Genomic DNA, 23,135 nt, shown 5'->3' with positions numbered 1-23,135 from the left:
TAATAGTAAGATGTGATGTGCTTAGCACAGTGTGTGCTAGCATATGCCTCCTATGCCCTTCTGCATGCATCACCAGGCTTGGGCATCTCCTTCCATTTAATTTAAAAGCACATTTGAGAAAGCGAGAAAGCCCAGCTAGAATTCCAACTCTTATTCACCTTAGATCATCACTTCAGATGTTTTCATTTCTTCATTTCTGAGATAAGGAGGCTAGTCCACATGACCTCTCCTTCCAAGGTTCTCGAATTGTATGATTCCAATTCTAAGGAAAAAGCACCTAGCATCACTAAGTCAGGACCCACTGCACCTGGACAGATGAGAGCCTATTCCACGAGAATGATCTGCAGAAGTGTCTTTCCTGCAACCATTTTGCTTGGTTGAAGAGTACCCTTGGTACTTTCATTCCTCAGAAGACCACTAGGAATGAACCACAGGAGCCTTAATGTATTGATTTTACTTATTATTTTATTGCTACATTAGAAATGAAAACAAACTGTGAGAAGCTGCAAACCCATGCCGCTTTATGAAGATTATGGAGCAATGGAGACATCCATTGTAGAGGGTGAAAAGTAGCCGACCCTGTAGGGGGGTGGAAGGACTTCACACACAAAGGTCATCAATGGTGGGACTGTGGACAACCCTTGCCAGCTGGAGTTTATGCACCAATGGAAAGTTTAAAAATGAACATAAGGGAACATTGGCTACTCCTGACCTCAGCCAGGGAGTATGGGTGTGAAGCATTAGACAGTGCCTAAAATCTCTACAAGCACATAGGTTTACAAAAAAACAAGCCCCAAACCGAGACACTCAGGCATTGTTGAAAACTGCTCTTGGGAGAAGATTCCCATTTTATGAAGTTTGAACACACTCTTTCTCCTGCTGGATAGCTGGGGGGAAAAAAACAAACATAAAAAAATCGTTAAGAAGGTATTTTTCTAAGATTAAGTTCAATTTCTTCCCCAAAAGCACATTTCTAACTCACTGAAAGTTGCCATGCCTGCTTACAGGTGTGTGTGTGTGTGTGTAAACCACCTGAATCTACATTAGAATCTACATCAACTGCAGGGTTTTTTTTCCCCCCATTTAAGAGGTAGATCTATGCTGTTGCCATTTTTTACCATATATTATTTTAAGAATGAAGAGGAACTGAAGCATTTTTCTTCAGATTTATCTATCCCTATACAATTAGAAAGATATAACATTTCAGACAATTCTAACTTTGGAACTTTCAAATAATGGTGACATGAAAAAATGTGCCCCTTGGTTTGGAGTTTCTGCAGCAGACTGTAAGTCAGGAGGGCAAAACTGATCTCTTGATCCCTGGGAGACCTGAGTATACCCAAGAGCCAAACTGGTTCTCCCACCTCATTTTGCCATCAGGTAGAGAAGGCCCAAACCATAAAATTTATACAGCTCTCTAGGGATGAGATCACAGACCCAAATTGTTAGATGCATAAAAATGGCAAAAAAACAAAAATTGGACAAAACTAAGATGTTTATACTACTGAGTCCAATATCCCAAGAATGGTTTTAATGTGGCTTTTAGTAATTTTTTTCAACAACCAAAAAAACCAGTTTTAAAAAAATTCTCCCATTACTACTAGGGTCTATTTTGTGAGAACCACTCATATAAGCCAGGTAAGAAGCAAGTATTTGATATTTTTAGATGTTGTATTAAACACATTGGTACTTTAATTATTGCTTACTTTGTGGCAAAATATACAAGAAGAGTTTATTTACTGAACCTATCAACTTTCAACATTGTTTGTCTCAACTAGAAAGCCCCCATGACTTACTTTCCTTTGAGGGAAGAGTATTTTTTTCTTTAGTATTAGTTTTCTTCAGTTTTGACCTGTCAAACTTCTCCACTTCAGACAAATCTGGCTTATCACTCATCTTGACTGAAAGAAAGACTGAAAAAAAAATTTAATAAACCTATCTGGTAGAACTATTATCAGACTAAGAAGTAACAGCCAAAATTCTCACATTTAATATTAATGTATATTTTGCCTGCTGATTTTCAACAGAAAACAAGGAGCAGATCTTAGAAACGTTGTGTTTTTATTAGAATACTTTTTATTCCGTGTCATTACCCTATTTCTGATAAGCAGTAAATGCCACTGAATCAGGATGCACCAGAAACCACGATGCTCTAGAAACAGGAGTCAATATGTCTGACTCTTAAAATCACAGCAAAGGTAAAATGAAGGTGATAGAAACACATGAGCAGATAGGGAGAGAAGAGAAAATAAGGACTGGGTTTAACCAGCTGAGGAATTTGTCACAACAGATAGCACGATTTGAGCATCTTTACTTTCTAGTCAATTACTTTTGGGGGGCACTTTTTCTGGGGGATAGGAGCAGCACACAAAAAAGCGTGGTTAAAAAGTTGTACTAGTTTCTTTCCATTTTATCTGTCCAAAGACAGTAGATTAAGGAGCCACAATAAGAGAGTGAAGGGATTCAATCTGATCGTAACTAATTACATGTCTCATACTAGCTAGCTCCTTATAGCACTGGATTGTAAATGCTGTACGAAAACACAGCTAATTAGAATCAGACCAAGGACTTCAGCAAAACGGGGTAAAGAAACAGAGTTGATTTTTATTTCACCATATTTTCTCTGCAAAGGGAAAGGTTAGGAGATGAGGTGCCCTGTAACCATTCCGGATTTGTCAAGAAGAGACAATAGGAGACCCCAGAGACCGGAAAACAGAGCTCTCAAGCACGTGCCTGGCCCCACCCTGGTAGAGGTAAGACACGTCTAGTGCCCAGAGTGGAATGGAGAGGCCCCCAAGCAGCCAGAAGTCCCGAGTATGCCTCCCGTCCGTCGAGGTCACCCTAAGATCCTCCTTTGACGAGGGATCAGATGCCAATCTCCAAGGCATGGAAACAGGGACTAACAAATAAATCATGAAAGGCTGGGCGCGTGGCTCTGTTTGTCAGGAGCAGTTTGCTTACATTTTAAAATAACCATCATCTCTGTCGGGCACGCAGCCCACCTTTTGGCCACAGGAAGGTAAAGCGCGAAGGGCCGGCCCCCGAGGGCCCATTCCGGGTGGCACCCAAACTCCTCTTCCTCTCAGCCTCGGGCCTACAGCCACAGCGGACGTGCCGCTCTGAGGGGCCGCCCCTCGGGCCTTCAAGGACCCACCCGGGGAGGACTCGGCAACGCGCAGAAGGCGGCGCCACAGAAGACAAAGGCGCGGGCTCTCCAGGAGGCGCGGTTACAAAACGCCAGTCCCAACCCGCCCCACCAGTTCCCGAAAGACCGACCCCCTCCGCCCCGCAGCCACTGCGCCCCCCGTCCCAATAGTCTTCTGGCTCCGCCGGGACCGCAGGCCCTCACCTGGTGGCTTGAAAACGGGTGAAAGGCTAACGGCTGGACCAACGAAACTCCACACACCGGACGCGGTTAGCCTTCCCGCGCGCAACGCTGCGGTTATAAGTCGCGGAGCAGGCCCCGCCCCGGACCCCCAGCCATCGCTGATTGGCTGAGAGATCCCAGGCCCGCCTCTTCGCCCCTCCCCTTCCCTCCCTCCGCTTTCGCCTGGTAGGCTTGACCCCGCTGTCTCCCCTCAGGACTTCTCGGCGCATCAGTGCTTGATGATGTCATACAGGAGCCGCCTCCCCAGACCCTGTCGAAGCCCTCTCTGATTCGCGGAGGGATTGCCCGCCCGTTTACCAGGTCTCTCCGACACTACTTTTGCGCTGAGGATCCACTTCCCTCCTTCCCAAGTTAACTCTCTCCGCCAAGATAATTGGGACCTCTACAATAAGCAAGCACTTCTTTCTTGCCCAGTTAGGCTCCAACGTCTGGAACTGGCTTTTTATAGCCGTAGAGCCTAAGTACGCAGTGATAACCAAACAATGGTTCAGAAGCAATGCTCAGTGGCGTCTAATCCTTGGCCAGGTCATGGAGGAGGGGAGCTCATTGAGAGGGTGGGCAGTTCAGAGTCATTCACCCCCACAGCTGAACATTTCTTTTTTTTTTTTAAGATTTTATTTATTTATTTGACAGAGATAGAGACAGCCAGCGAGAGAGGGAACACAAGCAGGGGGAGTGGGAGAGGAAGAAGCAGGCTTAGAGCAGAGGAGCCCGATGTGGGGCTCGATGCCAGAACGCCAGGATCACACCCTGAGCCGAAGGCAGACGCCCAACTGCTGTGCCACCCAGGCGCCCCCCAGCTGAACATTTCTATGCCAGTGGTGCTCTCATATGTAAAAGTCACATTTTCAATTTTCTCAGCCATTGAACATGGTAGTAGTCAGTTTAGGGTAATCACAGGAGGATCTACTGAGGCTATTCATCTTTATCTCCCCAATTCCTAGCACTTTGCTTGGCCCACAGGAGACAGTAGGTAAATACCTGTCTATAAATTGAGGTAATACATCCATGATAGAGCAGAAAGTTTGGACAGCAGCACCACCCAGTGTCCATGTTGGGGGAGAAAAGTAAGGATCCATTTGAAAGGACCAAATATTCCAGGTCGCTTTCTGGATACTCACCCAGAACCTTAGAGCATTAAGGTAAGATGGAGAGAAGACTATGTCTTCAGCTTGTATCCCATATTTGCCATATGGTTCATGTATGGTGGTAAAGATTCTCTACATAGATCAGCACGCACTCTCTCCACAAGGATTTCTCAGGCCCTCCCCACCTCTCTCCATTCATTCCCTTTTCTATGCTCTTGTAACATTTTGTGTTAATTTGAGAGTTTTGTCTCTTTGTTGGAGAAACTTTTAAAGCAGAAAGCCACCCTCATTCAACAAATAATATTTATTGAGTACCTATAGTGTCCCAGGCATTAAATATAATAAACACCAGTGTTTCCACCACTCAGATTTGAATATTGTTAACATTTGAGTATATTCACTCTATTTTAAGAATAAAAGCAGTAAAGAAAAATTGAGGTTCCCTTGACCCTCACCCCATGTCCATTCACTCTCCACTTCCCCAGGGGTAGTCCTATCCTGAACGTGAAGTATAGTTCCTAGAGCATTTTTTTTATCATTACAGATTTATGTGATCTCAGTCTTTCCCTAGGACTCTGTGTCCCCTGAAGCCCACTCAAGAGGAGTAGATGATTTTTCTCTCCTACCACCATCGTACTGCAGAGCCTGAAGTTTGAGTCTTCCTTGGTCTTCCTTGCTTCTCATTGCTGCCTTTAGACCATTCCTCTCCCATATCCTTGAAAACCTCTAGTTTTTGATGGCTCATCAGTAACTAGCCTTCATTTTTGTTGTCATCTACCAAACTTCATTTCACACACACCCCACACACACACAATTTCTCAAAGGTTTTAGCTCCTGGAGCACAGTCACTCTCAATGGTAGTAGTCCCATCTTAATTCCCAGTGAGCTCAAGAATGATCATTCTAACACACTGACTCCTTTAGTTCCTTGAACATTTCTCCTTTGTGACATTGTCCTTGACCCCACCTCAGATACTCACTTGCATGGCTATCCCCTAGGCCTTGTCATAGCAATTTTAGCAACTCTTCTATAATCTCAATTTCAAACATCCCTCTCTATGACCATCACCTCCTCTTTTTCCAGCTTACTCCCTTTGGTATCCAGATCCCACTATCCTTCAACCTCACCAGAATCTCCAGGCCATTGGTCCTACCATATTTTCACCATCTCTTACTCCCTTATTGTCTTTTCTCCTTTCCTTCCCTTGTTCAAATGTCATGCCTAGTCTTTATAGTCCCTCATTTACATATACCCTTCACTCTTCTGCCCTTCTCTCATTTTGTATTGCTTTCCTGGCAAAATCATAATTCTGGCTAAGTCCAAATACACTTTAAGAAACCTAAACCCACACAGCTAAACCTAGCTGGAGGAAAATACACAACCACATGACTAATTTCAGTTTAAACTCATGACCACAAATGTCAATCAGGCCCTTACCGCTATCAAGCAATCAGCCTTACTTCCAAAACCACCTCAACATCCCAACACTTCACATGCTTCTTATTTCACTAGAAAATTTAAACCATAATTCCACAGACTCCTATCACCATATTGCTTCGCTCACCAGCACCTGCATCTGTATATATGGCCATCCTATTGATATCATATATGATTGTTTTGGGCTGAATTATATCCCCCCAAATCCATATGTTGAAATCCTAAACCCCAGTACCTAAGAATGTGACTCTACTTCTTTTAAGAAGTAATTAAGGTGTGGGGCACCTGGGTGGCTCAGTCATTAAGCATCTGCCTTTGGCTCAGGGCATGATCCCAGGGTCCTGGGATCGAGCCCCACATCAGGCTCCCTGCTCTGCTGGGAGCCTGCTTCTTCCTCTCCCACTCCCCCTGCTTGTGTTCCTCCCTCACTGGCTGTCTCTCTCTCTGTCAAATAAATAAATAAAATCTTTAGGAAAAAAAAAAAGAAGTAATTAAGGTGAAATGAGGTCATATGGGTAGACCCTAATCCAATATGACTTGTATCTCTCTAAGAAGAGATTAGGGAACAGATAACACAGACAAGTCCTGATAGCCAAGGAGAGAGGTCTAACCAGAAACCAAACCTGCAGATATCTTGATCTCAGACCTCTAGCCTCTGTAATTGTGAGAAAATTAATTAATTAATTAATTAATTAATTAATTAATTATTTTTGTTTAGGGGCACCTGGGTGGCACAGTTGCTTGAGCGGCTGACTCTTGGTTTTGGCTCAGGTCATGATCTCAGGGCCCTGGGATCTAGCCCTGCGTTGGACTTCATGCTCAGAGCAGAGTCTGCTTGAGACTCTTTCTCCCTCTCATTCTGCCCTTGACCCTGTTCTCTCTCTCTCTCTCTCTCTCAAATATATAAATACAATCTTTAAAAAAAATTAATTTCTGTTGTTTAAACCACCCAGTCTGGTCCTTTGTTTGGCCAGCCCTAGCAAACTAATACAATATCCTCTGAAGCCAGCCCCTCTTTTCCCACTGGATTTCTTTCTCTCACACCAATTCAACAATACCACTACCATCTTTCTTCCCTTTATCTCCAACATCATCTGCGTTGTGCTCTATATTAGGTCATTTCTATCAGAATACAATCACGCTATTATTTCTTATCTTCACATATATACATTTTCATCATTATATATGCATTATTTTATATGTATGGTCTCTTGACTTCACTCCCCCACCTGCTATCACCCCACTTCTTTGCTCCCTTTTGATGCAAATCTCTTTTACAGATATACATGATATACATTTCCATGTGCAGTATTTGAAAGCATCGTTTGAACTAATGTTCCTGGTCTAAGACTGAATTCCTCATTCTACATACATCAATCTGGTGTCAAGAGGGAGCCCCAGATGATCATCCTTTCCTAGCCCACTACCCTCTCTGCCTGCTCTCCACCTCACTCACTCTGTCCCAGCTATTGCCGCTCTACTGTTCCTTAAACAAGCCATGCTCACTGTTACCTAGGGCCTTTTTAATGCCTGTTCCATCTGTCAGGTATGTTCTTCTGCAAATATACACTTGGATTACTCCATCATTCCTTTGTAATTGTTGTATCTATTTACTGTTACAATTTCTCACCTACTATTCTCCTTTGAACACATTCCAATCAGGGGTCCACCTCCACCACTCTACTGAAATTTATCTTGTCGAGGTTATGAATAATGTCCACATTGTTCAACCCAATGTTCAGTTCTTAGTCCTTGTCTTACTTGACCTATCAGCAGCATTTGACACAGCCGATGAGCCTCTCCTCCTTGGTTCATGGCCTTCACTTGGCTTCCAGGACCCCACACTGTCCTGTTCTCCTCTAATCTCACTGGCTGCTCCTTCTCAGTCTCCTTTACTGGCTTTCTCTCTCCTCCAAGACCTCTTAAAATGAGAGTGCCTCCAGGCAAGGTCCTAAATTCTCTACTTTTTTTCTTATTTATTAATTCATTCATTTTTATTGAGCTATAATTGACATTTAAAATGTATTAGTTTTAAGTGTACAACATGATGATTTGATATATGTATATATTGTGGAGTGATTACCATAATAAGTTTAGTAAACATCCATCACTACACGTAGTTACACATTTTTCCTTGTGATGAGAACTTTTACAATTTACTCTCTTAGCAACTTTCAAATACATACACAATACAGTGTTGTTAACTAAACCACATTGTTGTACATTACATCACCAGGACTTAATTATCTTATTTTTTAATTTAAATTCAATTAATTAACATATAATGTATTATTTGTTTCAGGGGTACAGGTCTGCGATTCATCGGTCTTATATAATACCCAGTGTGCCTTACAACACATACCCTCCCCAATGTCCAACACCCAGTTATACCATTCCCCCACCCCCCACCCCTCCAGCAACCCTCAGTTTGTTTCCTAAGATTAAGAGTCTCATTTGGTTTTTCTCCCTCTCTTGTTTTGTCTTATTTCATTTTTTCCTCTCTTCCCCTATGATCCTCTGCCTTGTTTCTTAAATTCCACGTATCAGTGAGATCATATGATAATTGTCTTTCTCTGATTGCCTTATTTCACTTAGCATAATACCTTCTAGTTCCATCCACATCGTTGCAAATGGCAAGATTTCATTTTTTTGATGGCTCCCAATTCCTCTTCTTTCCAAACTACTCACACTCTGTTGGTGGTCTCTTCCAGCCCAATGTCTGTAGAACCATTTCTATGCTGACAACTCCCAAACTACAGTCTAATATATTCAACTACCTACTTAGCACCTCCACTTAGATGTCTAATAGACATCTCATATTCAAAATGTCTGACAGAGGTTGCCTGGGTGACTCGGTCAGTTAGGCATCCCACTCTTGATCTCAGCTCAGGTCTTGATCTCAGGATGGTGCCTACATTAAGCCCAGGGTGGAGTCCACATTTAAAAAAAAGTCCCAGACTGAGCTCATCTTTTCCTTCTATAGCCTTCTCTATTGGAATTGATGGCAAGTCCATCAGCCCTTCTGCTCGGGCCAAAAATCTTGACATAATTTCAATTCCTCTCTTTCTCTCCCACTACACATCCAATCCATCAGGAAGTCATTTTGGTTGTACTTCAGAATGAATCCAAAATCCAACCACTTCTCATTATCTCCATTGCTACATATAAGGTCTAATCCACCATCATATATCATCTGAATAACAGCAATAGCCTTCTAAAAGGTCTCTCTGCTTTCATCCTTGATCCCCTATGGTGCATCTTAGCACAAAAATGAAGGTGATAATTTTAAAATATAAATCACAGCAATGATACTTCTGTGCTGAGAATCCTGCAAAGATACCAAATTCCACTCAGAGGGAGAGCCAAAGTACCTACAAAAGCCCTACATTTTCTGGCTTTCCATTATATCTCTGACCTTTCCATCTGCTCACTTCATCACTCACTCTGTTACATCTATGGTCACCCTATTGTTCCTCAAACAAACAAGGCTCACTGTTACAGTAAGTCCTTTGCAATGTACCTCTGGAAGGAATGCTCGTTTCCAAGATATCCCTTGGTTAAACTTTCTCACCTCCTTCAAGGCTCAAATCTCACTATTTCAATGAGGTTTACCTGAACTATCCTAGGTAATACTGCAACCTGTCCATCCCTGTTCTGTCTGCCTTACCCTGCTCTGCTTTCATCTCTAACACAGTGTACGACTTATTTACTTACTATGTTTATTGTTTTATTTCAGTCTTCCCCCACTGAAATGTAAAGTCCATGAAGGCAAAGATCTCTGTTTTGTTCACTGATCCCAAGTAACCAGAATTGTACACAAAATGAAGATTTGTTAAACAAATTATTTTCTGGTGTTTTTTTTTCCCTGTTTCCTGCCATGCTCTGAAAGACTGCTCACACCCTGAGATGATTAAGATATTTACTCATTTTCTTCTAGTTCTTTTTTTTTTATTATTTACATTTAAATATTTCATACTTCTGGGGTGCCTGGCTGGCTCAGTTGGATGAGCATGTGATTCTTGATCTTGGGGTCGTTAGTTTGAGCTCCAAGTTAGGTGTAGAAGTTACTTGAATAAAAATTTTTTTAATTAAAAAATATTTGATCATTCCAGAATTTATACTACAAGTTGTTATATAAAAATCAGCTTGGGGCTTCTGGGTGGCTCAGTCAGTTAAGCATCCAACTCTTGATTTCAGCTCAGGTCATGATCTCAGGTTCATGAGATTGAGCTCTGTGACAGGCTCCGCGCTTAGCAGGGAATCTGCTTGAGTCTCTCTCTCTCTCTCTCTCTCCCTCTGCCCCTCCCCCCACGCCCTCCCTCTCTTTCTCTCTCTAAAATAAACAAATCAATCTTTTTAAAAAATCAGCTTAATTTTTTCCTCAACTGGTTATCCCATTGTCTTATAGGATTTATTTAATAATTTGTTCTGTTTTCTGGTGATTTTTGCATCACAACAAATTATATCACACTGTGTACAGTCTTCTACAACTTGCTCTTTTCACCCGACATTATGATTGTTTAGATTTAGCCATGTTTATACTATAAGATATATACAACCATTTTAACTGATATATAATATTCCATTTTATGAATATCCTATAGTTTATTTATATATTGCCATTCTTGTGGACACTTAAGTTGTTTCCTTTTTTCTATTACAAACAATGCTGCAATTGATATTATTGCTATAGCTTCCTATTATTCTACAGACACGTCTCCTGGAAGTGAAATTGCTAAATGACAGAGTATGTGCATCTTCAACTTGACTAGATTGCCAAATAGCTTGCTTCAGTAATTGAACCAATTTACATGCATATCCACAATGTAGGAGAGTTTCCACTTTCCCCACATTCTTGCATATAAGCATTTCCAGATTTCTTTTTACCAATTTAATGGGTGAAAACGAGCATCTCCCTGGTGTTTGAATACATTTCCCAGATTATTTCAAGAGGTTAGCATGTTTTTTAAAAAAAAACAAACAAAAAACCTTCCAGAATCATAGCATTATATTTTCTTTTATTTTAAAGATTTCACACATTTGAGAGACAGACAGAGAGAGAGAGAGAACATGAGCAGGAGGAGGGGCAGAAGGAGAAGAAGACTCCCTGCTGAGCAGGTAGCCCCATGTGGGACTCGATCCTAGGACCCTGAGATCAGACTCAATCCTAAGACCCTGAGATCACGACCTGAGCCAAAGGCAGATGCTCAACCCACTGAGCCACCCAGGCACCCCAAGGTTAGCATGTTTTTATAGGTTTTCTGGGCATACATATTTCCTCATATGAATTGCCTTTTGATATACTTTACCCATTTTTCTTTTGTCTGTCTCTTAGTATTGCTTCTTATGGGTGCTTTACATATTCTATAGCCTAATTATTAGTCTATAATATATCTTGCAAAATTTTTCCTGATTCATATTTTGTTGGTTTACAACAAGTGTGTGTAACTGGAATAAGCCTGTTTGAGGAAAAAATGACTTTTGGTACACATGCAACTCAACCTGTGGGAACCATGTATAAGAAAGTATACTATTAGACAGGCTTTCAAAACATTTTAAGTATAATATACATACAGAAAAAATGGACATATCTTAAGTATACATCTTCATGAATGTTCACAAAATGAAGACACCCATATAACCAGCCCCCAGATCAAGACACAGACATGACCAGCCCCCCAGAAGCCTCTCTTGTGCCCCCTTTCAGTGACTATGCCCAAGGATGTTAACCACTCTCTTGGCAGTTTGATCTCTTTCATATTTTAAGCAAATGAAATCATTCTGCATATACTTCTGTGTGTCTGATTTCTTTTGCTCAATATTAGTTTTGTGAGATTCATGTATGTTGTCATGTGTATTTGTAGTAGTTTGTTCTCCTTTATGTACCACATTTCAATATAACACTATTTATTAATTCTAATGTTGATTGACATTTGGGTTTTCCCGTTTGGGGTTGTTAGAGATAGTGCTGTTACAAGCATACTTACCCATGCCTTTTAATGAACATACATATGCATTTTTCTTGAGCATATATCTCAAAGTGAATTTTCTTGTCATAGGACATGCATATGTTCAGCTTTAGTAGATACAGCCAACTAATTTTCCAAAAAGTGTGTACCAATTATTGCTTGTCTTCTGGCTCTAACTTTATGTCTTTTATTATACAATCTTCATGAAACCCAAGGTATCAATCTTTTTCTTCAAAAGTTGTGTCTTGTTCAGGGAATTCTTCTCTGCTATGAGGACATTATGATTTTTGTCTACATTTTTAATTGGCTTTAAATTTTGGGTTGTGTACTTTAGGTCTTTATATATCTAGACTGTGTTTTGTATAAGGCATGGATCTAGATTTTTTCCATAAGGGAGACCAATTGTCAATCATATTTATTAAATTATCCATCCTTTCTTCACCCCTTTGCAATGTCACATCTTTCATATGCCAATTTCCCATACCTCCCTTTTCCAATTTTGTAATCAATTTGTCAATTTCCACCAAAAAATGAGCCTTCTAATATTTTGTTTAGAATATAATTGTATTTATGGATTAATCTGAGAAGAACTACTAATGTACTGACATGAAGTCTTCCCATGCGTGAATGCAGTATGGTTGAGAGAGACAATCTACCATGGGCCCTGAGCATCCCTATATGTTCTTGCTGAATATACAAAAAAATGCAAGTCCCTGACAACTCTTTATGTGAGTTGTTTGCAGTGAACAACCTTGAGGGATGAGGAAACATCGCCTACAGACAAAGAGTAGGCTTGCTTCTGCTTTCTACAAAAGCGAACTCATTGTTCCTCTCTGGTAGTGCAATCCATTATATGTACAGTAATCCATCATGGGTCCTTTACAAGTCCTTCATGGGACTTGGAGGATATTGGGAACAGACACAAACTAACATGAAGCTATGACTACTGCTTTTGTTGTGAATAATAAAAATCCTTCATCTCTCACCCAAGATTCTCATGTCTTTTGCCAGAATTCACAAAACTATGGCAAGTTAATGTGTTAGCTTGCATATAGGGTAAAATCCCAGACCCTGTGCAGTTCTTAACAAACATTTATCCACTTTCAGATATTTTTTAAGTATTCCTTTAGTGTAATTTTACACTTTTATGCTTGTCCATCTTTGTTAGCTGTCTTCTTAGCTGCCTTATAGATTTGGGGACTACCGTGAATGGGCTTTTTTTATTGAATTTTTTAATTGATTTTGAATTCTACATCCTTGTTACATGTCACTAGAGTAGCTACTCAAATGGAATAATTTATTTTTTCCCTCAATAGACTGTTGAGCTCTCTTAAAGCAGAAACCATGCCTTATTCATGTCTATATTCTTCTGCTGAAACATTGATTTCAATTAACATTTATTGAATGTCTACTATGTATCAGTTGCTAAATAAGAAATGAGAGGCATATAACCATAAATTAAATAGGGTGCCTGCTCTCAAGGAATTTACAAAATGTGAAGAAGACAGACACATCCACAAAATACTACCATTAAGAAAGTAATATTATGTATCCTTAGCAGAGATATAAACAAAGTACTCTGGACGAAGGGGCAATTCCTTGTGACTCGGAGGATTCTGGAAGTTCTCATACAATAAGTAGTGTTTGAGTTGGGCCTCAAAAAGTAATTAGGATCTAGACTGATGCAGATGGAAAACAGGGAAAGGGAGACGACTTCTCATACCATGCCTGGCATTCAAGACCTTACACAATTCAGCCCCAAGCTACTTTTCTAACTCAGCTGTTAAGTTCTTCAAAAATTAAAAATTAGCCTCCCATCCATTAACCATCTTCCAGATTCATAATGTTTGAGTTCCTACCTCATTGCTTTGCATTATAGCACAATGATTAAAAGAAAAAGATCTAGAATCAGACAAATTTGGATTCTGGCCCAGGTTCTACAACTTGCTGGCTATGAGATTTGAGGCAAATGAAAACTAGTTATGGTGCTTATCTCATATGATTGTGTGATAAATGAGATAATTCTTATAAAGCTTTGGTATAGCACCTGGCACAGAGCATGCACTCAATAAACATTAACTATTATGAATGTTACCTCTACTTTATCCATCTCTCTGGAATTAATTCTCAAGTCAATTAAAACACATTTATTGTAGGGGCACCTGGGTGGCTCAGTCAGTTAAGTGACGTTGCCTTCGGCTTGGGTCGTGATCCCAGGGTCCTGGGATTGAGTCCCACATCAGGCTCCTTGCTCAGCGGGGAGCCTGCTTCTCCCTCTGCCTGCTGCTCCCCCTACTTGTGCTTGCTCTCTCCTCCCCCCCTCTTTCTGTGTGTCAAATAAATAAATAAATAAATAAATAAAATCTTTTTTAAAAACCCCACATTTATTGTATATCCACTGTGTGTAACAGGTAGTATTAGGTGTCATGGAGAACACGAAGACGAATAAGACCCTATCTTTGCCGTCAGTGACCTGTCCAGTAGAAGATATAAAATAGGTACACAAAAAAATCATGAGGCAAGCCAAATGCAAAGTCTTGGATACTCACTCTTGCCTTCCATAGGATGAAGAAGTTGGGCCACATGATCACCAAGATTATTTCCAAGTCTAACATTATGTTTCTGTGACTTCTACAATTGTAAGTGACACATCAAGGTTACTAATTACCAGGGAAAAGTGAAAAAGAGGTTAAACCAAATTCTACATGGGAGAGTCGAGGGTACCTGCAAAGAGGTAATGACATTGAGTTGTGTCATGATAATATGGGTATCATTTGGTAAGGGAAGAAAGGGGGCAGTGAAATTCCAGGCAGAGAGAAAATAAGAACAAAGGGAAGTATAGGGTACACTCAGGGAATACCCAGCAGTCTTGCGTGGTTAGAATATCAGGATTTATTATGTTTAAGTAGGGAAAAATAAGGTGGAAACTGATGTCAGGTCATGAGAGCCTGGAATGTCGTGTCAAGTGGTGTGGATTTAATCCTATAAGCTGTTCACACTGGAAGGTAATAAGGAGTTCTGTTAAAAAGAGTTGTGGCAGTTGTTGGTGTATAAAATAATGAAGATTGAACAAGGGCTGTGGGTCTAACAGTAGAAAAAAAAAGGATAGAAAACTTTTGGCCTTTTCTATATACTACTTTGTGTGTATTGTTGAATAATTTTTTATCAAATGTTTCTTGAGGGCAGGGACCATCCATTCATTCCACAAACATTTATTGAGCACCTACTATGTGTGAGACACTCTTCTGGGCACTAAAATTACAGTGGTGAATGAGAGGGTCAAGATCCTCATGTGTCTGACTTATTTCACTTAGCATAATACCCTCCAGGTCCATCCATCTTGTTGCAAATGGCAAGATTTTCATTTTCTATGGCTGAGTAATTTTCCTTCGTATATCTATACCATATCTTCTTTATCCCTTCACCCATCAATGGAAACGTAGATTTCTCCCATAGCTATTGTAATGAATGCTGCTGTAAACATATATTAGGACTCTTGGTGCTGAAAGTGTCCAAAAATGATGAAACTGCTGGAAGTGGGAAGACTAGGGACAGGTTGGTAGGGGAAAGAGTGATTTGACCTTTGACATATTAACTTTGGGATGCCAATAAGATATCTCTGTAAATGTCAAGTAAGCAGTTGCCAATAGACGTCTTGAGCTTTTTTGTGCTCCATCCCACAGTTCTTCTCAAGTAACATAGTAATTTGTTTTAGGTAAACTTTTATTTTTTGAAAATAAAATATTGGCATCTTTATAGATAATCGTATGTTATATTAATTGATATATACTATATTAAGAATGTCAACTTGAGGGATCAACACATACAGCCTTCTTATTAACACAAGATATATATTCTCTCTTAAAACAAAACAGAAGAGCATCACTTATAAGAAACTCATTATAATCCCATTCCTGAGAATTCTCTTTACTGTTGACAATTTTTAAAAAATTCAACAACTAATAAAAATCCAACAAAAGATATGCTAGACACTATGAAAAATGTAAAACTTTGAGAAACATTAAAATTGGAATCTCAACCATAATTTTTGCTTACATTAAAACTCAACAGTTACTTTTGATAAAATTAAAATCTCAATAATTTTTATAGAAAAAAATTTCAGCATCTATTTTTGTAGATATTGATAAGAACAGCTAAGAAACTCTTGAAGAATAAGTATGAAGTAGGGAGACTTACCCTATCAGATATCAAGACTTATCTGGGAAACAAACTGAGGGCTTCAGAGGGGAGGGGGGTGGGGGAATGGGATAGGCTGGTGATGGGTAGTAAGGAGGACACGTATTGCATGGTGCACTGGGTGTTATACGCAACTAATGAATCATGGAACTTTACATCAAAAACCAGGGATGTACTGTATGGTGACTAACATAATATAATAAAAAATATTATTATTAAAAAAAGACTTATTACAAAACTTATTACAAGACTAATTACTTATGCAGTAATTAAAGCAATGTAATATTGGCACAAGATTAGAAAAATAGATGGTTGGAGTAGAATAGAAAGGCCACATATAGTCCTAAGAATATATGAACACTTAATATTTGACAAAGTTGGCATTGTGAATGAGTGAGAAAAGGAGAGATTTTTCAACAAATGATAATTGGAGCAATTGAGTATTTATAAGGAAAAAATAAAATTGGGCCTCTATTCTTACACACTGCACAAAAATAATTCCATATATGTTAAAAAACCTAAGTGCAGGGGCACCTGGGTGGCCCAGTCAGTTAAGCATCTGCCCTCAGCTCAGGTCGTGATGGGATCACGCCCGGCATCAGGCTCCGTGCTCAGTGGGGAGTCTGCTTCTCCCTCTGCCCCTCTCCCTGCTCGTTCTCTCTCTCAAACAAATTAATAAAATCTTTAAAAACAAAAAAACCTAAGTGCAAAAGGCAAAAATTTAGAAATTTGAAATGTTAAAATAGAGAAAACATCTTCATATTCACATTCATATCAGAATATCTTCTGTTGTTGAGGATAGAAAAGGATTTCTTTGAAAAGACACAAAAAAGCACTATGTATAAAGAAAAATCGTTGATAACTTTGACTATATTATAATTATGAACCCCTGCTTATTGAAAGAAATCATCAAGAAAATTATCAAAATATAAGAGATAAAGTGGGGAAAGATATATGCAACACATATAAGGACAAAGGACTAAAGTTAAGATCTATAAATAACTCCTACAAATTAATTTGAAAAAGGCACACTACCCAATAGAAAAAATTTGGCAAATGTCTTGAACAAATGACTCACAATATAATAAACCCTAATGTCCAATAGGCTTTTGAAAAGACGCTCAACATCATTAATAATCAGGAGACTCAAATTATGAGAGGCTATTTTACACTTACTACATTGGTGAAAATTAAAGTCTAATAAATGTTGGTCAGCAGGGGTAGCAATAGGAAATGTTAAATATGGCTGGTAGGGGTGTAAATTGGTACATGCCATTAGGAAGAGTGAGGCACAGTCTACTAACGTTGAAGGTGCCCATACCCTATAAGCCAGCAATTCCACTCTTAGGTAAATATCTTAGAGAGGCTTGTGTTTATGTATACTACCAAGAATATTCATGGTAGCACTGTTTCTGAACAGTCAAAAAGTAGAAACAATCAGAATGTCCCTCAAAGTTATCATGGATAAATTGTGGTATATTCACACAATGGTACATACAACAATAAAAGTGAAGTAACCAAACAACAAGATACCACTACACACCTATTAGAATGACCAAAACTCAAAACACTGATAATACCAAATGTTGATGAGAATGTGAAGCAGCAGGAACTCTCATTCGTTGCTGGTAAGAATGCAAAATGGTACAGCCACTTTGGAAGAAAGTTTGACAGTTTCTTATAATATTAAACATACACTTATATACAATCCAGCAATTGTTCTTCTTGGTATTTATCCAAGGGAGATGAAACCTTATGTCCACACAAAAACCTGCATGTGGATGTTTATAGCAGTTTTATTCATAGCTGCCAAAACTTGGAAGCAACCCAGGTGTACTTCAGTAGATGAATAGATAAATAAACTGTGATACATCCAGACAATGGAATATTATTCAGCATTAAAAACAAATGAGCTATGAAGCCACAAAAACACATGGAGGAAACTTAAATGAATATTACTAAGTGAAAGAAGTATATCTAGAGAGTCCCCAAGATGGTAGAGTAGTAGGAAGACCCTAGGCTCCTCTTGTCCCATGAACTCATCTAGATAACTATCAAATTGTCCTAAATACCCCAGAAATCAGCCTGAAGACTGACAGAACAAACTCCACAGTTGAAGGGAGAGAGGAGGCCACATCAAAGAAGGTGGGAAGTGCTGAGACATGGTTTAGGGGAGAAACAGATCAGATCACAGCTGTTGCAGAGAGGAGGGAGCCGTGGTTGCAGAGAAGTGCTAGAGAGGACCACACAGAGAAACACACAAGGAGAATGTTTTCCCAAAGCGATTGGCTTAGAAAATGAGAGGGGCTGAATTTTGTGAGTTCTTGCAAACAGCAGGGCTTAAAGCCCGGAGTGTTAAAGGTCAGTGGGTTTGGCTGGGATAGAGCTAGGAGGGTACTACCCTGCTCCTGGAGAGAAGGCAGGCAAACAACCTGGGGGTAGACAATGTGGAAACAATTATCTGGCTGGGACACACAGTGAGGAGATTATTAGCTCATCTCAGGGAGCATCCCTGGGAGGATTCACAGAGATACCATTCCAGGAGCAGGAGAGCTAGCCAGTGCCATTTCTCTCCCCTGCCGTTCAGCATAAACGCAGACCCACCCACTGGAGGCAGTGCAGCGTGGACTGGCTGCCTAACTTGCTTGCACCAAGCTCTGCACCCCTGTACTCTGGCAGCACTGCTCTTCTCAATCAAGCTTGCCTCAGTCCCAGTGCAGTGGTCTCCTCCCCCAGAACAATAGTACAAACCCCTGTCCACACCATGTCTCCAGACCAGAGAGCTCTGCAGGGCCTCAGTTCTGGTGGAGTTGGTGTCAGGTCTCATTTCACAAGTAGACCAGAGCACACCTAGTTAAAATTTGCCACATTCAGGCCAGGGAGCAAACTCTGCCCACAGCAGGCAAGGAGAGCCTCTGCAGACAACTGGCCTGAAGGATAGAGCAGCCCAAACATAACAGAACAGCAGATCTGGCACATGCAGCACACACCAGAGATACTCCCTAAAGCTCCAAGCCCTGGGCAGTACAAGACTAAGGCCATTACTTTCAGGAGCAGGAGACATAACTGTCTTTTCTAACACACCCAAGAAGGCAGAAACTTAGGCAAAATGTCAAGGCAAAGGAATTTATCCCAAATGAAAGAACAAGATAAGTCCATGGCCAGAGATCTAATCAAAACAGATATAATTAACATTCCTGATGGGGATTTTAAAACAACAATCATAAGGATACTCACTGGGCTTGAGAAAAGAAGACTTCAGTGAGGCCCTTACCCCAGAGATAAGAGTTAAAAAAAGAATCAATTAGAGATGAAGAATGCAATAAATGAGATTGGAAACAGGCTTGATGCAATGAATAGCAGGTTGGAAAAAGCAAAGGAATGAATTAGTGACCTAGAAGACAAAATAATGGAAAGTAATGAAGCTGAACACAAGAGAGAAAGAAATATGCAACACAAGAATAGACTTTGGGAACTCAGTGACTCCATCAAACATAATAACATTTGTATTGTAGGAGCCCCAGAAGAAGAATAGGGAGAAAAGGGGACAGAAAATTTATTTCAATAACTAATAGCAGAAAACTTCCCTAATGTGGGGAAGGAAACAGACATCCAGATCCAGGAGGCACAGAGAACTCCCATGAAAATCAACAAAAGCAGTCCAACACCGAGACATATTGTAATAAAATTTGCAAAATAATAGTGATAAAAAATCTTAAAAGCAGCAAGACAAAAGAAGTCCTTAACTTACAAAGGAAAATCCATAAGGCTACCTGGAGATTTCCCAACAGAAGCTTGGCAAGCCAGAAAGAACTGGCATGATATATTCAAAGTGCTGAAGGAGAGAAATCTGCATCCAAGAATATTCTATCCACAAGGCTAGCATTCAGAATAGAAGGAGAGATAAAGAGTTTCCCAGACAACAGAAACTAAAGGAGTTCCTAACCACTAAACTAGCCCTGCAAGTAATATTAAAGGGAATTCTTTGAGTGGAAAGGAGAGACCAAAAGTGACAAAGACAAGAAAGGATCAGAGAAAATGTCCAGAAACAATGACAAAACAAGTAATAAAATGTCAATAAATATGTATTTATCAATAATTACTTGGAATGTAAATGGACTAAATGCTCCAATCAAAAGACATAGAATGGGTAAAAAACAAGAACCATCTGTATGCTGCCTACAAGAGACGAATTTTAGACCTAAAGACAGCTGCAGATTGAAAGTGAGGGGATGGAGAAACAACACGCAAATGGATGTCAAAAAAGTTGGAGTAGCAATACTTAATATTAGACAAACTAGATTTTTTTTGTTCTTGTATTATTTTTACCCTGCTTTGTTATCAGGGTAGTACTGGCCTCATGGAATGATTTTGTATGTGTTCCTTCTATTTCATTATTTTTAAGATTTTGATAAAGATTGTCATTAATCATTTTTTTAAAAATTTGGTAGAATTCGCCAGTGAAACCATGTGGTCTTGGGCTTTTCTGTGCTTGGGAGATTTTTGATTCCTAATTCAACTTTCATTTTTGTTATTTGTCTAAGAAGATTTCCTATTTCTTGGATTCAAGATTCATTATTCAATCTTGGTATCTTATGCTTTTTTTAAGGAATTATTTGGGTTTTTTACTAACTTATCTGTTTCCTAACTTATCTGTTATCACACTATGTATTTCTGTGGTTATCTCTTGTATTGTTGTCCATTTCTCATTTTGGCTTTTGAGTCTTCTCTCTTCTTTTCTTACTAACTGTAGTTAAAGCATTGCCAATTTTATTTGTTTGTTTTCTTGGAAAAACTGGTCATTACATTCAATGTTATGTTACTGTTTATTCTGGACTTATTTTATTTATTTCTGATTTTTCTTTGTTATTTCCTTCCTCTACTAAATTTCTGCTAAGTTTCTTCTTTTTCTATTTCCTTGTGGTGTAATCTTAAGTTGTTTATTTGAATTTTTTCTTAAGACATGCATTTATAGCATGAATTTCATTCTAACATCTGCTTTTGCTGCATCTCATAAGTTTTGGAATATCATGTTTTCTTTTTCTTTTGTTTTGAGACATATTTTGATTTGCCATTTTATTTTTTATTTGGCCCATTGCTTGTGCAGTAATGTGTTAATATTTGCATAATGTGTTAATATTTACATATTAAATATTTACTTTAAAAAAAAAGTCAATCTAAAAAGGCTGCATACTGTATGATTTCAACTATGTGACATTCTGGAAAAGGCAAAGCTATGGAGACAGTAAAAAGATGAGTGGTTGCCAGAAGTTGGTGGAAGTGGGGAGTGAATAGGTGAATCACAGAAGATTTTAAGGATAGTGACACTACTTTGTATGATATCATAATGGTGGGTATATGTCATTATACATTTGTCCAAACCCATAGAATATACAACAGTAAGTGTGAACCCTAAGGTAAACTATGGACTTTGGGTGATGATGATCTATCAGTGTAGGTTCATTAATCGTAACAAATGTACCACTCTTGTGTGGGATGTTGATAATAGGGGAGGCTAGGTATGTATGGGAACAGGGAGTATATTAGAACTCTCTGTACCTTCCTCTCAAATTTTCTGTGAATCTTAAACTGCTCTAAGAAACAAAGACTTTTTAAAATAAATTTGCCACAATTTTTTAAAAAGAAATAACATTTACAGCTACCTGCAACAACATGGATGAATCTCATAAATAATGTGGAATGAAAGAAGATAGTCACAATTCCAAATATATAAATTATATAAAGTTCAAATATCTGTGAAACAAAACTGCATTTAGAGAATCTTATATAGAAGAAAAAAACCTATAAAGAAAAGCAATGCTATCACAATAGTCAAGGGTTACCTCTAGGATGGAGAGAGGAATGTCATCATTGGTGGGGGACTGGAGGCGGGAACAATGAGGGGGTGGGGGTTATCAAGATATTCTATTTCTTGTCTTGGGTGGTTATTATATGGGTGGTTATAAATGTTCTTTTAACTGGAAGTTCTCTTCTGGATGCTTCTTTTTTCTTAATGAAATGGAAAGCAAGGTCACCAGCTGGAACTGAGGATGGGTGAGGAAGTGTTGAAGATTTGAGGAAAAGAAGGGTGGTATGGAAGAAACAGAGAAGTTGGAGAATATAGGGAAATAGAATATTTTTTTATATATTCATTTTTGAAAACTTTTCACTTTTTTGTGATTTATTATGCTGCTTTTTCTCTCATATGGAACATTTTTTATTAGCTTGAACATACTATACTCTATGCAGTTGTTCCAAAAATGTAAATTATAATGCTGTTTAATGTTTAAAAATAAATTTTAAATTAAGAGCAAAATTAAGTCTTAATAAACCGTATAACAGTAATAGTAATACATTAGTTATTTCACCTTGCACTTAGAAAAGCTGATGTAGTTTTTTTTTCTGCATACCATCTTTATTAGTTCCTACTGTACTTTTTTGGATTAATATTCTCTGCCCTCTTACGCTGATGTAGTTTATATTTAAGACAAAAATACACAGGGCTCATGGGGGATTTTTATTCTTTTTCTTTCAACTTTGCATACTAAGTAAAGTAACTTTAGCATTAAATTCTACATTTTGTAAGTTTAAACAGACATAGGTATTTATTACCTCTTTATTTTATTGACCTCAAGTCCAAAAGTCATTTTTTAAATGACAGAGAATATTAACATCACAAAACTAAATATTGATATTTAAAATTACTAGAAAACTATTACACTCTTAAACTTTACTCAGAAGACTTAAATGGAAAAAGTTGATTGGTCTATGTAATTTTCCTAGGTTCTTATATGAAGCAATTTGTAAAACTCAATTATTTAAATTATAACATGCTTTATTTGTAAATTCATGTTAATATTATAATGACATAGCTTTAAGTATTAACATACATAACGTAAATCTAAAGTTTCTGTAAGGGCAAATACAGTAAATTTAAACAATTACCACCAATGTAAATTTAAAATGGGTCACAAATTTTCATTTTCTAATATTCTATAGATCTTCCTCAACTTAACATGGGATAACATCCTGATCAACCCATCATATGCTGAAATA

The 23,135-nt window shown here is 38.7% G+C and overlaps 1 protein-coding gene across 2 annotated transcripts; it reads right to left on the bottom strand.

Annotated features, from left to right (window-relative positions):
* Positions 1-447: 447 nt before the first annotated feature.
* On the bottom strand, positions 448-3,493 carry TMSB15C (thymosin beta 15C). Of its 2 annotated transcripts, none has more exons than XM_045779393.2 (3): positions 3,350-3,493; positions 1,797-1,913; positions 448-887 (listed from the first exon to the last, which is right to left on the bottom strand). In XM_045779393.2, exons 2-3 carry the CDS (start codon positions 1,894-1,896, stop codon positions 850-852), a joined length of 138 nt encoding a protein of 45 aa, XP_045635349.1. In that variant the 5' UTR covers positions 1,897-1,913; positions 3,350-3,493; the 3' UTR covers positions 448-849. The 2 variants fall into 2 exon arrangements, with proteins under 2 accessions (XP_045635349.1, XP_045635350.1); XM_045779394.2 differs by having other exon boundaries at positions 1,797-1,901; positions 3,350-3,442.
* Between the last annotated feature and the right edge of the window lie 19,642 nt (positions 3,494-23,135).

This window comes from Ursus americanus, chromosome X, assembly GCF_024610735.1.
Source record: "Ursus americanus isolate L20-20 chromosome X, mUrsAme1.1.p, whole genome shotgun sequence".
Classification (NCBI taxonomy): Eukaryota; Metazoa; Chordata; class Mammalia; order Carnivora; family Ursidae; genus Ursus; species Ursus americanus.
This window is presented reverse-complemented; position numbering and strand designations above follow the sequence as displayed.

Coding starts and splice junctions, on each gene's coding strand:
- TMSB15C (XM_045779393.2), bottom strand. CDS start 1,896: ATGAGTGATAAGCCAGATTTGTCTGAAGTGGAGAAGTTTGACAGGTCA. Junction 888..1,796: donor TACTCTTCCCTCAAAGGAAA/GTAAGTCATGGG, acceptor TTTTCCCCCCAG/CTATCCAGCAGGAGAAAGAG.